The following is a 15422-nucleotide window of genomic DNA, read 5'->3' as shown; positions in this document are numbered from 1 at the left end:
GAACTACACCTGAGAGTGCTGAAAGAATTGTCCGACGTCATTGCGCAGCCAATGGCAAAGCTATTTGAGAACTCATGGTGCTTGCGAGAGGTCCCAGAAGATTTGAAGAGGGCCAGTGTGGTGTCTATCTTCAAGAGAGGAAGGAAGGAGGACCCAGGGAATTATAGGCTAATCATTAGACCTCAATCCCTGGAAAAATCCTGAAAAAAATTATCAAAGACTCCATTAGTGATAGCTGATAGCATAATTAAAGGTAGTATTCTACAAGAGCCAACGTGGCTTCATTGCAGGCAGGTCACGCCTGACCAACCTCATGTCCTTTTATGATCAAGTAACTTGCCATCTGGATAAGGGAAATGAGGTTGATGTCATATACTTGGATTTCAAAAAGGCCTTTCACTTAGTCCCCCACAATGTCCCGACAGTAAAATTGGGAAATTGTGGCCTCGACAACTTTACGATCTGGTGGCTAGAAAACTGGCTTCAAGGTAGGACCCAGAGAGTATTAATAGATGGAACTGAGTTGACATGGCATAAGGTAACCAGTGGCATCCCCCAGGGTTCAGTTTTCAGACCAGTGCTTTTCAACATATTCATCAATGATTTGGATTCGGGTGTTAAAAATGTACTGGCAAAATTTGTGGATGACACCAAATTATGGGGGAGTGCAGTCATGCTGGAGGACAGGCTGGGGATACAGGCTGACCTGGACAGGCTTGCAAGGTGGGCAGATCAAAACCTGATCAAACGTGAAATCTGGGGAGAAATAATCTGCACCACACTTGCAGGTTCAGCGGTGCTACACATGCCAGCACCACAACTGAAAGAGACCTGGAGGTTGTGACAGACCACAGAATGAACATGACTCACTAATATGATGCCATAGTTGGCAGAGCGAATAAAACATTGGCATGCAACTACCGATGCATCTCAAGCAAGACTAAGTATGTCACCTCCAAGTCTACTCAGCTTTAGTGAGGCTGCAGCTGGAGTAGTGCGTCCAGTTCTGGGGACCACACTTGAAGAAGGAGGTGGAGAAACCTGAGAGAGGCCAAAGGAGGGCCACGCATATAATTAGTAGGGCTGTGTGAAGCTTCAGGTGCTGATTCGATTCAAAGGAGATTCGGCCTGATTTGGTGGCTGAATCTCCAAATCCGAATCAAGTCAGGGGACCAGTTAAAAGGTCGAAATCCGTTTGAAGCTCTCCAAATTGATTTAGAAAAGATTCAGAGAGCTTTGGTGATTTGGGCAGTCCCTGCCTGCTGCAGCAAGGAGCAGAACCCAGACTCTGAGCTGGTAAGTAGAGGGTGGGGTAGGGGAAGCTGGAGTAGCAGGGAGGGGATCCTGGGGGGGACCCCTGCTAGGCCCCATCCCCTGCCTGCTCTCTCAGCCCCCCGAGCGCCCCCCAACTCCTGCCCACTCCCCCAGCACCCCCCATGGCTGCCCTGCCCGCCCCAGCTTCTGGCCCTTGAAAAAACAAACAAACCCAAAACCCTGCACTCATTGGCTCTTGCAGTGGCCTTAGGGCTTCTGGGGGCTCGTGCAGAGACCCCCATGCAGCGCGGGGCAGCGGGGATCACCCCCCACTGAGCAGGAACCGGTGAGCCTGGTGGGGAAATCTCAGTAAGCATGTACAAGCTGTTCACAGTTGCTCTAAGGCAGCCCGTAATGCATCTGCAATTTTATTCATTGCAGCGTCTCACAGCTTTGCAGGTACACTACTGATCTTTCTCACGCTGGCCATGGGTGTTGGACTGCTGAGTGGCAGAGAGCACAGAAGTTGGTTCTCAGTGGTGTTGAGTTGATCCTCCATTTACAGTTTGTGAGCTCCTTTAGTATATTGTTTTGCACTAACTCTACAATATTCTTGTTTGGTGGCCAAGAGCTCTTTGACATTTGCAGATACTGTTGTCAGCCCTGGCCCTAATGACTCCCTTGATGACTCGCTTGACTCAGCAAGTCTTTGGTTGTGGTAGTAGGTGTTTAGCAGGATTTGCAGGCTCATAGCTGCTAACAGGGATCATGATGTAAATGCTCCTGCTCTTACTCCAGGGAGAGAATTAAGTTCTAATGAAAAGACCCTTAGAGTCAATGGAATCTTTTAATTTGTTTTACTAGGCAGTGTATCAGGTCTTTAAGCAAGTGGAAGGGAAGAATAAAAGTCGCATCCACATAGAGCTCTTAAGGCAAGGTTATTTTATTCCTGTCCTTGTGCTTAGTAGCATTTCCTGGAAGATAGTTTATTTCATAACTTGGTGATAAAAGAATCTGCTTCAACTGCATTAAGCAAAAAGGGAATTTTTTTTTGCCTTGGCTGTGAGGAGCAGTGGAGGAGGAAGCCTGTAAACCATGAAGAAAAATTTGGGAAAAGGGGCTATTAGTATGGGAAGCTTGGGGAGGGAGCCAACTTGGGACCCCTTCTGCCTTACGTTGGACTAAACCTGGTGCTGGTTTTGCAAAGGAGTGAATAGGAAACTCGCTCTTTAAACCATATTTAAGCATGACTGACGCACAGCTCAGACAATGTCGTGGGTGTTTGCTTCATCTGATATCATGACCAAAGACGGTCACAAAAGCCCTTTCTTTGGTGAGGGCAATGAGGGAGAAGAAAGAGAATGGATGACCTGCTATGGCAGAGTGTGCAGGCTTTATGTGAATTACCATCACAGCATGCATGGGCAAGTGTGGTATGAAACAAAGCACAGGTTTTGGAGTGACGGAAATCTAGGCCACCATTTTAAATTCAGTTCTTGTGAGTTCAAGGCATGTGAGTTGTGGCCCTTTAAGGCTGCATTTTTTTTAAAAAGTCTAGAAATGCAGGATTAGATATAAAATGAAAACAAAGCAGAAGTACAATGTGTGCTGATATGTGCAAGAGCAGTGGTGGTTCTCCTGAAGGAGACGCACTTTTTGGAGCATTTTTCCCATTGGCTCTAAGACCCTTGTATAATCTCTAGCCTTAAGGTATTTGCACCTTCTTTAAGGCCTCTTGTCACTCTTAGATATTGTCATGGTCCTTGGTGTAAATGAGAATCAGACCCAAGACTATTTAGTTGGAAAGAAGAACAGAGAGAAGTTTAATACAACCTCATTATAACAAATTCTGTTTATAACAAGCCTCCCCCCTGCCTTCTAACAGTCCTCATGGCATGAACTGATATTTTTTTCATGATTATGATGCAGCAAATTGATTTAACCCTGTTATGGCAAACACCCTCCTTTAATGGATTTTTCTTCTGGTCCCATGGGGATTTTATTATAATGAAGTTTACTGTATAAAACTGTGAAGGAGATGGAGAAGGTCATTCAAGCACTTCTGTTTGCCCCATCCCACAATACAGAAGTGAAGCAGCACTTGATGAAACTGAAGCAACAAATTAAAAATAAATAGAAGGAAACACTTTTCAATGTAAAGTATAATTAGTCAATGTAGCTTGCTGCTGCCAGCTATTATTGAAGCAGATATTTTAGCAAGAGTCTAAACAAAAGATTCAACATAAATAAGCATAGCATCTGCAGGGACACCACTGTAGCTGAGAAAACAATTATAAGGGCTGTCAATATTCATGCTTTAGGGCATATGCTGATCACCAGCTAGGGTCAGGAACCCAGTTTTCCCCTGTGACTGTAGAATATCACACTTAAGCGCATTGCAGAAGTTTTAACCAGCATTGGGCACTATTGGAGCCAGAACAAACTATTAGATAGACCACTGAGGTGTACCAATATGGCAATTCCATATTTCTAAATTCCTGTTGAAAAGAGAGAGAAAGAGAAGGAGGGAGAGAGAGAGAATGATTTCTGGGCCTTGAAACCTTAACTCATACCCACTACAAGACTGGCTCTTGTCTCTAAGTTTACTGGGAATTTTTGCCCACCTGTTAAGTTGGATGAGACCTTTTGTTCACCTGCCTGCAGCCTTTGCTGCTTTGGATTGCAGGGCATGATGGAGAATGTGATTCCTTCATGTTTGGAGAGTCAGCATGCCAGTAAAACGGGGAGTTGGTGTGCATGCGTATAACAAGGGGGTGATTTGTATAAATCCCTCCCAGTGCTTTGTAATGCTTTTATTTGTTTCCAACTGAATTTTGACACAATTTATCCAGCACATGGGATGGGGTAAAGAGGGAGAGGGAAAATATAGGAATTCATGACTAAGCTGTGATATCACTTGGGGTTTTGCTTTTTATTTTGTTGTCTCAAGACTTGGCTGGGTTAACATTGGCTACACAGACCTCACCTCAGTTTTCCTTGACTCCTTTTACCTGGTTCGAGTGCATTAGCATGATGGTGATTTTACTGAACTGTGTTACATTGGGGATGTACCAGCCGTGTGAGGATATGGACTGCCTCTCTGACCGGTGCAAGATCTTGCAGGTAAGCAGTCTCTTCACCCCCATCTCAGAGCAGGTGCGTCACTGGCTGAAGCCCAGGTCCATACTCTCATTTTTGTGTGTGATGTTTTCCTTCCATGTGCAGTTAGCTTTTTCCAAAAAAAGATTGGCAAGAGTGCCCATAGCAACAAAGTAGCTTGTCTTAAAAAAAATCACAAGAGTTTGCCAGAGAGAGGGAGATGGAAAGAGAAAAAGACAGTGAATATTGTCTATTTATGGCAATATCAGACAGGGAGTTCACTTGCCTGTACTTATCATACCCATTAATTCACCTGTACCCATCTGCACTCGCTCATCCGTCCCCACCCACGATCACTGACTCCTTGCATGTTCTTCCTTCACATCCCCATTCTTACCAGGCACGCCTTTCCCCACCCTCATATCCATCCATTTGTGCCCTTCCACTCTAACATGCAACTATAAAAGCAGGCTGTGGACTGAGGGGCATTGGCGAAGTGGTGGGTAGAGGAGGGTAGAACTGACAAAACAAGGAGGAGTGCTGCAACTCAGAACAGAGGCGCAGTACTGCAATGCGGCAGAGTATGCTTGTGTAGCCTCTCCACTGTTAACACTGACCATCATGACCATTGAAGTTGACATTAATGCCCATGGTTTGAACTGTATGATGAAAGGGGTCAACATGCTTTTTAAACTTGCCCTCTGGTCCCCTTTGGTTCCTTCAGGTATTTGATGATTTCATCTTCATCTTCTTTGCCATGGAAATGGTCCTGAAGATGGTGGCCTTGGGTATCTTTGGCAAGAAGTGTTACCTTGGAGACACCTGGAACCGCCTGGATTTCTTCATTGTTATGGCTGGGTAAGCTAATTATTTTTATGTCTGTATCTTCTTTAAAGCTGAATTGATTGGAGGCTTGCACGCAGATAAGAGATGCTCCCCATGTAAGGACTTCATTAAGATTTGTAGTAAGTGTTGGAGTGGAGTAGTAGGCTTTTGGTTTAAAAGCAGAACCAGATTTGGGTCATTTATCTTGGTATGAGGCTACAGTAATTCCCAGGAAGTCAGTGCTGTACACTGGATTACCCAGTCTTGATTTGCATTGGTGGAACTGTGGAACTGACAGCAAAATGTAGCTCAGGGCATTTGATGGCTACCTTCCCATTAAACCTGGCACCACACCTGTGCTGAATTTAGCTTCTTGGAGAGGAATCAGCAGACAAAGGGGGCTGGATCCTCAGGCATCAGAAACTGATGTAGCATTCTCAGCTTAACTCAGGGATATTGATTTATACCTGTGGAATGGCCTTGAACTCCAGTGACATTAACAAAATTGGGCTAAGAAATGTCACTTCGGCCCAGATTAGGACAACATCATTGTTTCCATTGGCGCAGCTTTTAGGTTAAGAGCCTCCTTGTTGGAACAGTGGGATTCTGGCTTTGCATCATGTTGGTGTGCCCCACTGCACCTAAGGGACAAGCTGACATCTGAGCATTTTTAACAACAAAGTTGCTATGGTGAAGCTCTGATTTCTGCTTCACAAGTCTGCACACACAAAGCAAAAAGCCCACCAGGATTTACCAATTGAATCACTGGTGAAATTTCCTGCCTTGCCATTGGTAAACCTAGCTTCTCCAATTTGCTTATTTTAAATCTAATTGCCCCATGACAGAAATGTTGCTGTTTGCAGCAAAAAAGATTTCTGCTTTTTAGTCAAGAACAAACAGCTCCTTTTTGCAGAGATATCCTCAGTTCCCTTTTTGTCCCTGCAGGGAATTACCAGCTTGCATTGTCACCTAGAACTCAGAGTATCACTGACTAAGCTAGCATTGAGTTCGAGCTTGCTTTGCAAAACTGCTCCCTAGGGTGGGCAATGACACTATCTTTACACTTGTTTTCAACACGCCTCATCTATAGCAAGGTTTTAAAGTCACTTTCCTTTCACTGTATGGACAGTTATGGACTGAACTGAGACCTTCCGAATAATTTAATTTGTTGTATGATGTTCAAAGGTGGGTGTTCTGTGGTGAAAAGTCCTGTGTGTGAAAGAGCATAGATAGAAATGAAATACATGAACCTGTGTTTCAACAGTGAAAGCATCAGATGCTGAGAGTAGAAGCAGGGGAGAATGGTATATATTCTAGGGAGTGATATGAAGTTAAAGGAGAGATGTCATAGTTCAGACAGTCTTTGAGAAACAGAAAGGTGCCAGGTATATTTGAAACAGGGTGGCTCTGAACCATTTGTGTTTCTCTATATGTGTCACAGAACTACTTTCACTGAGGTTAGAACTAAAGCTGCATCCCATGCGGGCCCAGAACCCCAGTTCAATCACTTGGGATGAGGAGATTGGGAACTGGGCAGCCTTTTTGTATCTGATTTTAGTGCAGACTCCATTTGTGAATGATGGTCAAGTCATTCACATTTATCTTGGGTAGTTATGGAGAAATTCCAGAAGCTGGATGCCCTTTCTTGGCATGACAAAACCAGGGTCTCTAGATTAGGACTTCAGATCTGAACCCCTTTTAAAGGAGCCTTCTATGTTGATTATGGTTTCATTTCTGATCCAAAACTAGAAGGGGCTTTTCTTGGTCCTGTGAAGCTGTCCACATGGTCAGCCCAAGGTAGTGCAAATCTCATGAGAATATCTTATCTCACAAGGCTTCTACCATTAAAGAGAGATTCAGTCTCTCTGCCTATCTATCTAGCTAGCTAGTCATCAGCCCTGTCAAAGAGCTTGTTGCTGTTGTTTTGTTGTGTATTCATTATTACTATTTTACAACAATTACAACTGCTTGTACAATTAGGATATAATCAACCCTAAGACCAAGCTCCTGCTTGCCTTCACATTTTGAGCACAAGCTTGTGTTCAGCCTCAAACCCAAACCCTAATCCTTAGGTTATGCTGACCTGTATCTTCACTTAAACATACCCCAAATCTGCGTACCTCAGATCTGGTCCATATCTGACTAGAACAGGTTCTACTGGTGAACTCTGGTAGTCTGAATGTTCCAGAGAGATCTTTGGCCTGGTCTTCATGTTCTGTCCCTCCTACACCACCTAACTATATCCTAGACATTTCCATCCCCTCTGCTCTCATTTGGTGTCAATGGGACCAAATTTGCCTCTCTGAAAAGCAGTATGTGATTTTGGGGGAGCTGCAATGGGTAGAGATCATCAGATTTTTCTCTTCAAACTAAGGGTAAAACCAGAAACTCCCCAAAGCAAACACACACACAGTCCACAAAGCATAGGCTAGGATATAAAGAGTACCTTGTAGCCAGAAAAAACAAAGGAACAATGAGCAGCTGGAGATAATGTCCTGTCAGGCATTCCTAGGCAGCTTAAATGCCTCCATCTGGCTATCCACCTTTTCCAAAAGACATACTTATTTGATGATATTGCCCCAAACAATGTTTTGGTTACACACTTCATTCATTTGTTCAAGCACAATAATTTTTTTCTCTCTCTCCATTTTCACTACCTTTGGAAGCCAAAAGCTACAGGTTTATTTAACTGAATTCCCTTGTCTGCTCCCTGCCCTGCTTGCCCCTATTCCCCACGCAATTCAGCAGCTCCAGGAGGAAGACTCTGTTGTCGCTAGAAATGTCAGTTTCCATGGCAATAGGAACTGACATCACCAGAACTTTCTCCTCTCTCATCACTCCACTCCAGTTTTCAGTGTAGGAAAAACAAAACAACCACAACAACAACAACTAATAATAATAATAATTAGTATTATTATTAGTCCTAAATCAGTATTGTCCTCCTTTATTATTACTCTGAAGCAATCTAACATCTTCCAGAACTAAGATAATTATACAAAAGTCAAAAGGTACACATGCCTGTTAGTTTGCAAACAATGAAGTGGCAAATTTGGTTTGCGGATATTCCAGCCTCCAACCAGTCTCTGGGTGATGGTAACTTGCAAGTGCCCAGCTTTAAACTCTTCAGTTGTCATCTATTGGCTTGGTGGGAGGCTGTCTTCTCCAATATTGGCTTTTCTGTGTTATTCCCTGTGATTTAAGCCTGTATTTCCAGGAATGACAAGGGGCTTTTTTCATGCTCAGTTTAAGACCTTTTATTGGGGCCTGATTTTCAAGCGGCCTAAGCACCTACTTTTGGAAAATCCTGCCTCTTTAAGAGGGTGACTTTGAGTGTCCAGAATCATTAGTTAGTCACTTAAAGAAAAATTAGGCCAATGTGTCTACATGTCCAGATTTAGGAACAAAATCAACAGGTTTCTAGGGTGGGATATTTACTCTACTTTTCATGATCTGGCAGCTTGCCAGATTTTACAGTGAAGTATTTACTGTCTTTGGTGTGTGTGCGTGTGCGTGTGTGTGTGTGTGTGTGCATCAGAACCATGACTGTGCATCTGGGATGGAGAATTCATTTTGAATTTGCTCTGACGGCTAGCATATGAATCATTTTGATACCTGTCTTGATCTATGTGGAATACTGTTTGGGGAGGATTATTTGTTCTACCTAATCTGACCTAGATGTCATCATTACCTGTACATGGTAGTGTATTAACTCTATCCTCTGTTCTGTTCTCTTGGGTCCCTTCTCAGCCCAGATTGGGGGTAGTTATGTGATATATCCATGCGGTTTTTGGGGAAGTGGATGATAGTCATAGCTGTAGGTTGTAGGACCATTGTGTTTGTCTAGTCTGATGTGTATAACATAAGCCGTAGGACTTCCCTCAGTTACTTCCATCTTCATGTCCAAAAGTTGTGGTTTGAAAACATCCAGTGATGGAAAATCCACTAGGACCTTTAATGAGTTGTATGACGGGGGAAGATCACGTGGCCATTTGCACTGTCAGCCTACCCCTATGTCTAGGGCAGTGTCAGCCTACCCCTCTGTCTCGCCTGCCATGACTTGCTGTTCTATAATACAAGATGAAATAAGCAGGAGGCTGCCCATTTAATGCCCCAATGCCATGGGGTCTACCCACAGCTCCAACCTTCCCTTACTGCATCCCATGCCTCGCATAGATTCATAGATGTAGGGTTGGAAGGGACCTAAGTAGATCTTCAAGTCTGACCCCCTGCCCTAGGCAGGAAAGAATACTGGGCTCATATGACCCCAGCTAGGTAATTGTCAAGCCTCCTCTTAAAGACCCCCAAGGTAGAAGCCAGCACCACTTCCCTTGGAAGTTGGTTCCAGATCCTAGCTGCCCTGACTGTGAAGTAGTGCCTTCTAATGTCTAGCCTGAACCTACTCTCAAGCAACTTGTGGCCGTTATTCCTTGTTACTCCAGGAGGTGCTTGAGTGAACAGGGTCTCTCCCATTCCCTGCTGGTCCCCCCTGGTAAGTTTATAGACAGCCACCACATCCCTGCTCAGCCTTCTCTTGTGAAGGCTGAACAGGTTCAGGTCCCATAGCCTCTCCTCATAGGGTCTGCCCTCCTGACCCCGGATCATGCGAGTGGCCCTCCTCTGGACCCTCTCGATGCTGGCCACATCCCTCCTAAAGTGCGGCGCCCAGAACTAGAGGCAGTACTCCAACTGTGGCTTGACCAGTGTCACATAGAGGGGGAGGACCACCTCCTTAGACCTGCTCGTGATGCATCTCTGGATACATGTCAAGGTGCAGTTGGCCTTACTGACCGCATCCTCACATTGGCGGCCCATGTTCATTTTGGAATCGATAATGACTCCAAGATCTCTTTCTGTCACTGTGCTTTTGAGAAGGGAGTTCCCCAGCCTCTAGGTATGCTGCTGGTTCTTACTGCCTAAGTGCAATACCCTGCACTTATCAGTATTGAATCCCATCCTATTCTCATTTGCCCACTCCTGTAACCTGTCCAGGTCCAACTGTATCCCGTCCCTCCCTTCTAGCGTGCTCACCTCGCCCCAAATCTTGGTGTCGTCAGCAAATTTGAACAGGGTGCTTTTCACCCCCTCATCCAAGTCACTAAAAAAGAGATTGAACAGTGCGGGCCCGAGGACCAAGCTCTGGGGGACTCCACTGCCCACCTCCCTCCAGGTTGAACATGACCTGTCCACCACCACTCTCTGGGTGCGGCCCCTCAGCCAATTTGCGACCCATCTGACTGTGTAGGCATCAATGCCACAGTCGCCCAGCTTTTTTAATGAGAATGGGGTGGGAGACGGTGTCGAAGGCCTTGCTGAAGTCCAGAAAGACTACATCCACCACGACACCTGCGTCCAATGATTTTGTGACCTGATTGTAGAAGGCAATCAGATTGGTCTGACAGGACCTGCCCCCTAATGAACCTATGCTGGTTGCCCCTGAGCATTGTCCCCCCCTGCTGGTCCTTCCCAGATGTGCTCCTGGATAATCTTCTCAAAGAGCTTCCCCAGGATCGAAGTAAGATTAATGGGCCTATAGTAGCCCGGGTCCTCCCTCCTCCCTTTTTTGAAAATGGGGACCACATTTGCCTTCTTCCAGTCATCTGGGACCTGGCCAAAGCACCACAAGTGCTCGTAAAGCCGTGCCAGGGGCCCCATGATAACCCCTGCCAATTCCCTCAGAACCCTGGTGGGGAGAGCATCTGGACCTGCTGATTAGAACACGTCCAGCCCCTCCAGAAGTTCCCTAACTCAGTCCTCCCTGGCCCTAGGCCTGGCAGAGTCTCTCTTGAGTCTGTCCTGAATCCCAGTCCCTGCACAAAAAAATGGAGGCAAAGACATTGTTAAAAAAGTCTGCCTTTTCCTCTGGTGCAACCACCAGATTGCCAAGTGTATCCTGCAGGGGTTTCACGTTACCTGGTGCTTTCTTCATACTCCCTAGGTATTTAAAAAAGGACTTTTTTTGTCCTTGATCCTTGATGCTAGCCCTAGTTCCGTATCTTCCTTAGCTTTCCTAACAACCCCTCTACAAACCCAAGCGATGGAGGTATACCTCACAGATGGCATCCAAATTATTATTACACTCTGGCTCAGGGCCGGGCTAAATTCGGTCACACATTGCTGTGTTCTGAGCCTCACTCATGCCAGCCCCCTGTCACTGGGGCCTCTTCCACTCTGCCTTCTCTTACTGGGCCTCTTGCATACTGCCCCTCACTGGACCACACCCAACCTGCCCTACTCCCTTGAGCGACCACATAGGCCATCAGGCTTCCCTCATCCCATTCCTTGGCTGGCTGGCGTGCAGCTTCTTGGGCCCTCTTGTGACCCTCATCTGAATGGTGACCAGCTGATCCACCAAACACTGGGCTGGCTGCCCTCCACAGGCAGCTAGGCTCTTTCTGCCTCCCTCCCCCCACTGGGGCCACTCTCTACCTCCTCCTTGGGGCTAACTCTATGCCCCCTTCCTGGGACCACTCTACTACCCACTGTATCCAGGCCATACCACTGCCCCCTCTCTGGGGCCTCTGGGGTCTTACACCCTTGTAGGGCTCAGGTGCCTGAAGGCGTGCCTGGCCCTAAGTCCGGGTAACCCACCAGGATGTGGGGGCTGGGGTTTTAAGGTGCCCGTACCCACCTTTCACTGTGGAGGCAACTGGCTTAACATTTCTGGGGGACTCCCCCACCATAGGGAGTCCTACCAGGCCAACCTCCCCAGCAGGGTGAAGTTTTCAGTCATACCCGGGACCAGGAGCCTCCTGCCCTTACCTCCAAGGTGTTCCTGAGCAGTCGTTTAGCCAGATGTTGTTCTGACAGCTGCCAACAGTTGCTCAGCCCTGAGAGCCTGAGCTAAAATTGAGTCTGCTTAGCTCTCCCCTCCAATCATAAGGCCCTTACCAGGTCATGTGACCGCCTTATCAGGGCTGGCCTAGTTCTCACTATATTGCTACTAATGCCAACTACTGGCATGTTTTTAAATCTTTTAATCATTTTCTGGACCCTCTTCCTTTTTTAATATTCTGCTTGAGGTGTATGTGCCAGTACTAGACATGATATTCTAGCAGCAGACACATCATCTTCTGACCACATTTCACTAAGAACTTCTATTCAGCTTTATTTGCTATGATCTTTGAATCTTTTTTAGTCAGTACTTCCCAAGATAGTGTCTCCCATCCTGTAAGAATAGCTTTCATCTTTGTTCCTAGATATAATGACCTTACATTTAGCTGTATTTTCAAGTGAAGCAGGTCACTGTGTATTAATGACCTGTCCTCTTCATTATTTACTATTCCTCGATCTTTGTGTCATCTGCAAACTTGATTGGTAGTGATTTCATACTATCTTCCAAATTGTTGAGAAAAATTATTGCATCAGAGAGGCCAAGACCTAAGGGACCCCACAGTAAAGTCACTTGCTTGATGATGATTCCCCATTTACAATTATATTCTGAGACTTATCAGCTGATTTTTATTAATTTAATGTGTCATACTAATTTTATACTGTTCTAATTAAATCAGCTTTAGTACCTTTATCAATCACATTTGTAATTTCATAATAAATATCAAGTTTGTTTTACAAAGTCTGTTTTCCATAAACACATATTGATTGGCATTAATTAAATTACTATCCTTTCATTCTTGATTAATCAAGTCCCATTTTAGCTGTTACTTTGCCTCTATTAATGTCAAGCTGATAGAAATCTGTTTACTCTCTTAAAATACTGGTACAATATTAGTTTTCTTGTAATTCTCTGGATCTTTCCCAGTTTTCCAAGACTTCAAAAATCTTCATTTACAACCCAGAGGATTCTTCAGGCCACTCTCTTAAAACTCATGGGTATAAGTGATTCAGACTGTCTAATTTAAAAACGTCTGACTTTGGGAGCTGCTGTTTAAAAACCTTCTTAGTTCCTGTTGGAATGGAAAGTAGCTTATCATCATAACATACAGATACATTAGCTGGCCTTTTCTCAAATACTTAACAAATATGTATTGCAATATTTCTCAACCCATGGGTCATAAGAATATATGGAAGGGTTGGGAACAAACTTTAAAAATGGATCAACACACTTTAAAAATGGATTCTCTTTTAAAGGAGAAAAACATGGGAAACCGTGGGTTTTCCCTTGCAGGCTGGCAGAGTTTCAGCCTACGAGGGGCTGCTTGGGTTCCCCCTGCCCCACATACACCCCCTTTTGCCCCACATACCTATCCCCTGCCCCACACATTGGGGGGTTTAGTGGCAGGGAGCAGCAGGTCAGGCATGAGGGGCACTGGGTTGGGACTGGCCATTGATGTTTACAAACAGGTCCTGGTACAAAAAAGTTGACAATCACTAATGTATTGGACACTTGTGCCTTTTCTACATTACTACTGACAATTCTATTATTTTACTATTGCCAGGGTTCCTTCTGGTTCCTCATAACATAACAAAACTCTTTATTGCTCTTAAGTCTATTGGCCCTAGATTTCTCCTTGTGTTCTTTTGCTTCTCTAATTAATTTTCTACAATATCTAACTTCTATTCTATACAGTGTTATCATCCATCCCTTTCCCCTCCATTTGTTATATATTTTTTCACTTCTGTTTTCAGTTTCACTGTAAGCAGTGGTTTTTTGTTTGTTTGTATTTTAATCAGCATAGCCTTTTTGTGACTTTTCAGACACATAATAAAAAGTTCCTAAATAGTTCCCCAGTTATCATTCACACTTCCGTTTAAATTCCTTTTACCAGCTGACTTAGCTTATAATTGTTTTCACCTTGGTGAAGACACCATGTGAATATGTTATAGATTAGAACTTTAATTTGTTTGCAGCTGATGAAGTTACGACCACTTTCACCTAAGCAGTCACTGACTTTTAGTTCTTCTGTCAAGCCCTTTTTGTCTGTCTATACAAGGTTTGTTAGAGTAGAGTACTGATCAACTACATGTCCCATCAACCGGAGATTGCTGCACATTTGTTTCTGCAATGCAGTTTCTTTCCTTCTCGTGAAGTTCTGCAGTGAGTTCTTGCTCCTTTTTGATTAGGACATCTCTTGCTTATTTATGAGAGCTTGACAAAATGCCTTTCTAAATTCCCTCATACGATAACAAAGGACTTTCAAATACAATCAATAGCTATGGACTGAGATAACTTTTAACCATTTCAAAAGCCAGTAGAGCAGTAGCTGCAAGAGAGCACATATCAGCTGTTACCTCTGCCTGCTCTTGTAACCATACCAACGAGTGAAATCACTATAACTTTAACCCTGAATGAAACAGGTTAACATTGCAGTGGTTTGGCTAGGCTTGTGCTACTACAGGATTGTTCAAATATAACAGTTACATTGTGCAGTTACTAATGGGTACACAGCAGGCATCTGTCCCTGTGAGTGGCCTTGTTTAATGTTCTACTGCGTTGAACTTGCTCCACAATGGATGAGGATTGTTTTGTGTTAGGAAACTGTCATCTAAAATTTTTATAAATTGCAAGGAATCTTATGTACCGGCAGCAGGAGACCTCCAGCATATGTCTCCCTGATTGAAATCTCCAAGAATAATGATATTTTTTCCCCTTACGCATTATAGATAGGTACTTAAAGAGCTAGTTGTCATTCTGATCTTGAGTGTGATTTGATCGTCTGTAGCAGACTTCAGCTAGTATCCCATATCGCACTTTATCTGGTAGAAAAGGTATCTCTGCGCATTCAAGATAGTTTGTTTTCAAATGGTGAGTTACTTGGAAACAGATAAAGCTATTTCTGACACAGTGTGCCATTCGCCTTCCTTTTTGTACACTTGATCCTTCCTAAGTAAGTTAGAACCGTTGATTATAACATTGCAATCATGTGGATCTTCCTACCAGGTTTCACTGAAGCCAACTAAGTCAAATTTATCCTCATAAATGGACAGTTCCTTTTCTTCATGTCTGCTACCCTTGCTCCTGGTATTGATGTGTAACCAATTAAAATTTCTTTTCTTCATATCCCTTGATGCCTTGATTAGTTGTTGTTGGGAGGGGGAGTGGGGGCGGGGGTTGAGGTTTTCATTCTGATTGTGTGTTAAATCCATGTTTTATTTATTTCCATTTTTTCTTTTCTCTTTGGTTGTTAGTTTAATACTGACCAGTCTATCCTTTGGGAGATTGGTTCCCCTTCTAATGAAGTGCTGCACCAACCATAAACCTTCCTTAAAAAGTGCTGTTTGCAGGTCATTGGTTCCTTTCCAAACTTCTGCCTGCTGTCTTCTTTCTCTTTTGGGACAGGAAGACTCTC

General features: G+C 44.3%; 1 protein-coding gene across 1 annotated transcript in view; it reads left to right on the top strand.

Moving 5' to 3' along the window:
- The first annotated feature begins 4157 nt into the window (after positions 1-4157).
- LOC132250132 (voltage-dependent T-type calcium channel subunit alpha-1I-like) overlaps positions 4158-15422 on the top strand; it is a 34418-nt gene continuing 23153 nt past the window's right edge. Inside the window, exons 1-2 of the mRNA XM_059726386.1 lie at positions 4158-4377; positions 5078-5211. Of these exons, the coding sequence (XP_059582369.1) occupies positions 4285-4377; positions 5078-5211 (227 nt within the window). The 5' untranslated portion in view covers positions 4158-4284. The remainder of the gene's footprint in view (positions 4378-5077; positions 5212-15422) is intronic.

The sequence above is a fragment of the Alligator mississippiensis genome, chromosome 4 (genome assembly GCF_030867095.1).
Source record: "Alligator mississippiensis isolate rAllMis1 chromosome 4, rAllMis1, whole genome shotgun sequence".
In the NCBI taxonomy this organism is placed as follows: Eukaryota; Metazoa; Chordata; order Crocodylia; family Alligatoridae; genus Alligator; species Alligator mississippiensis.
This window is presented reverse-complemented; position numbering and strand designations above follow the sequence as displayed.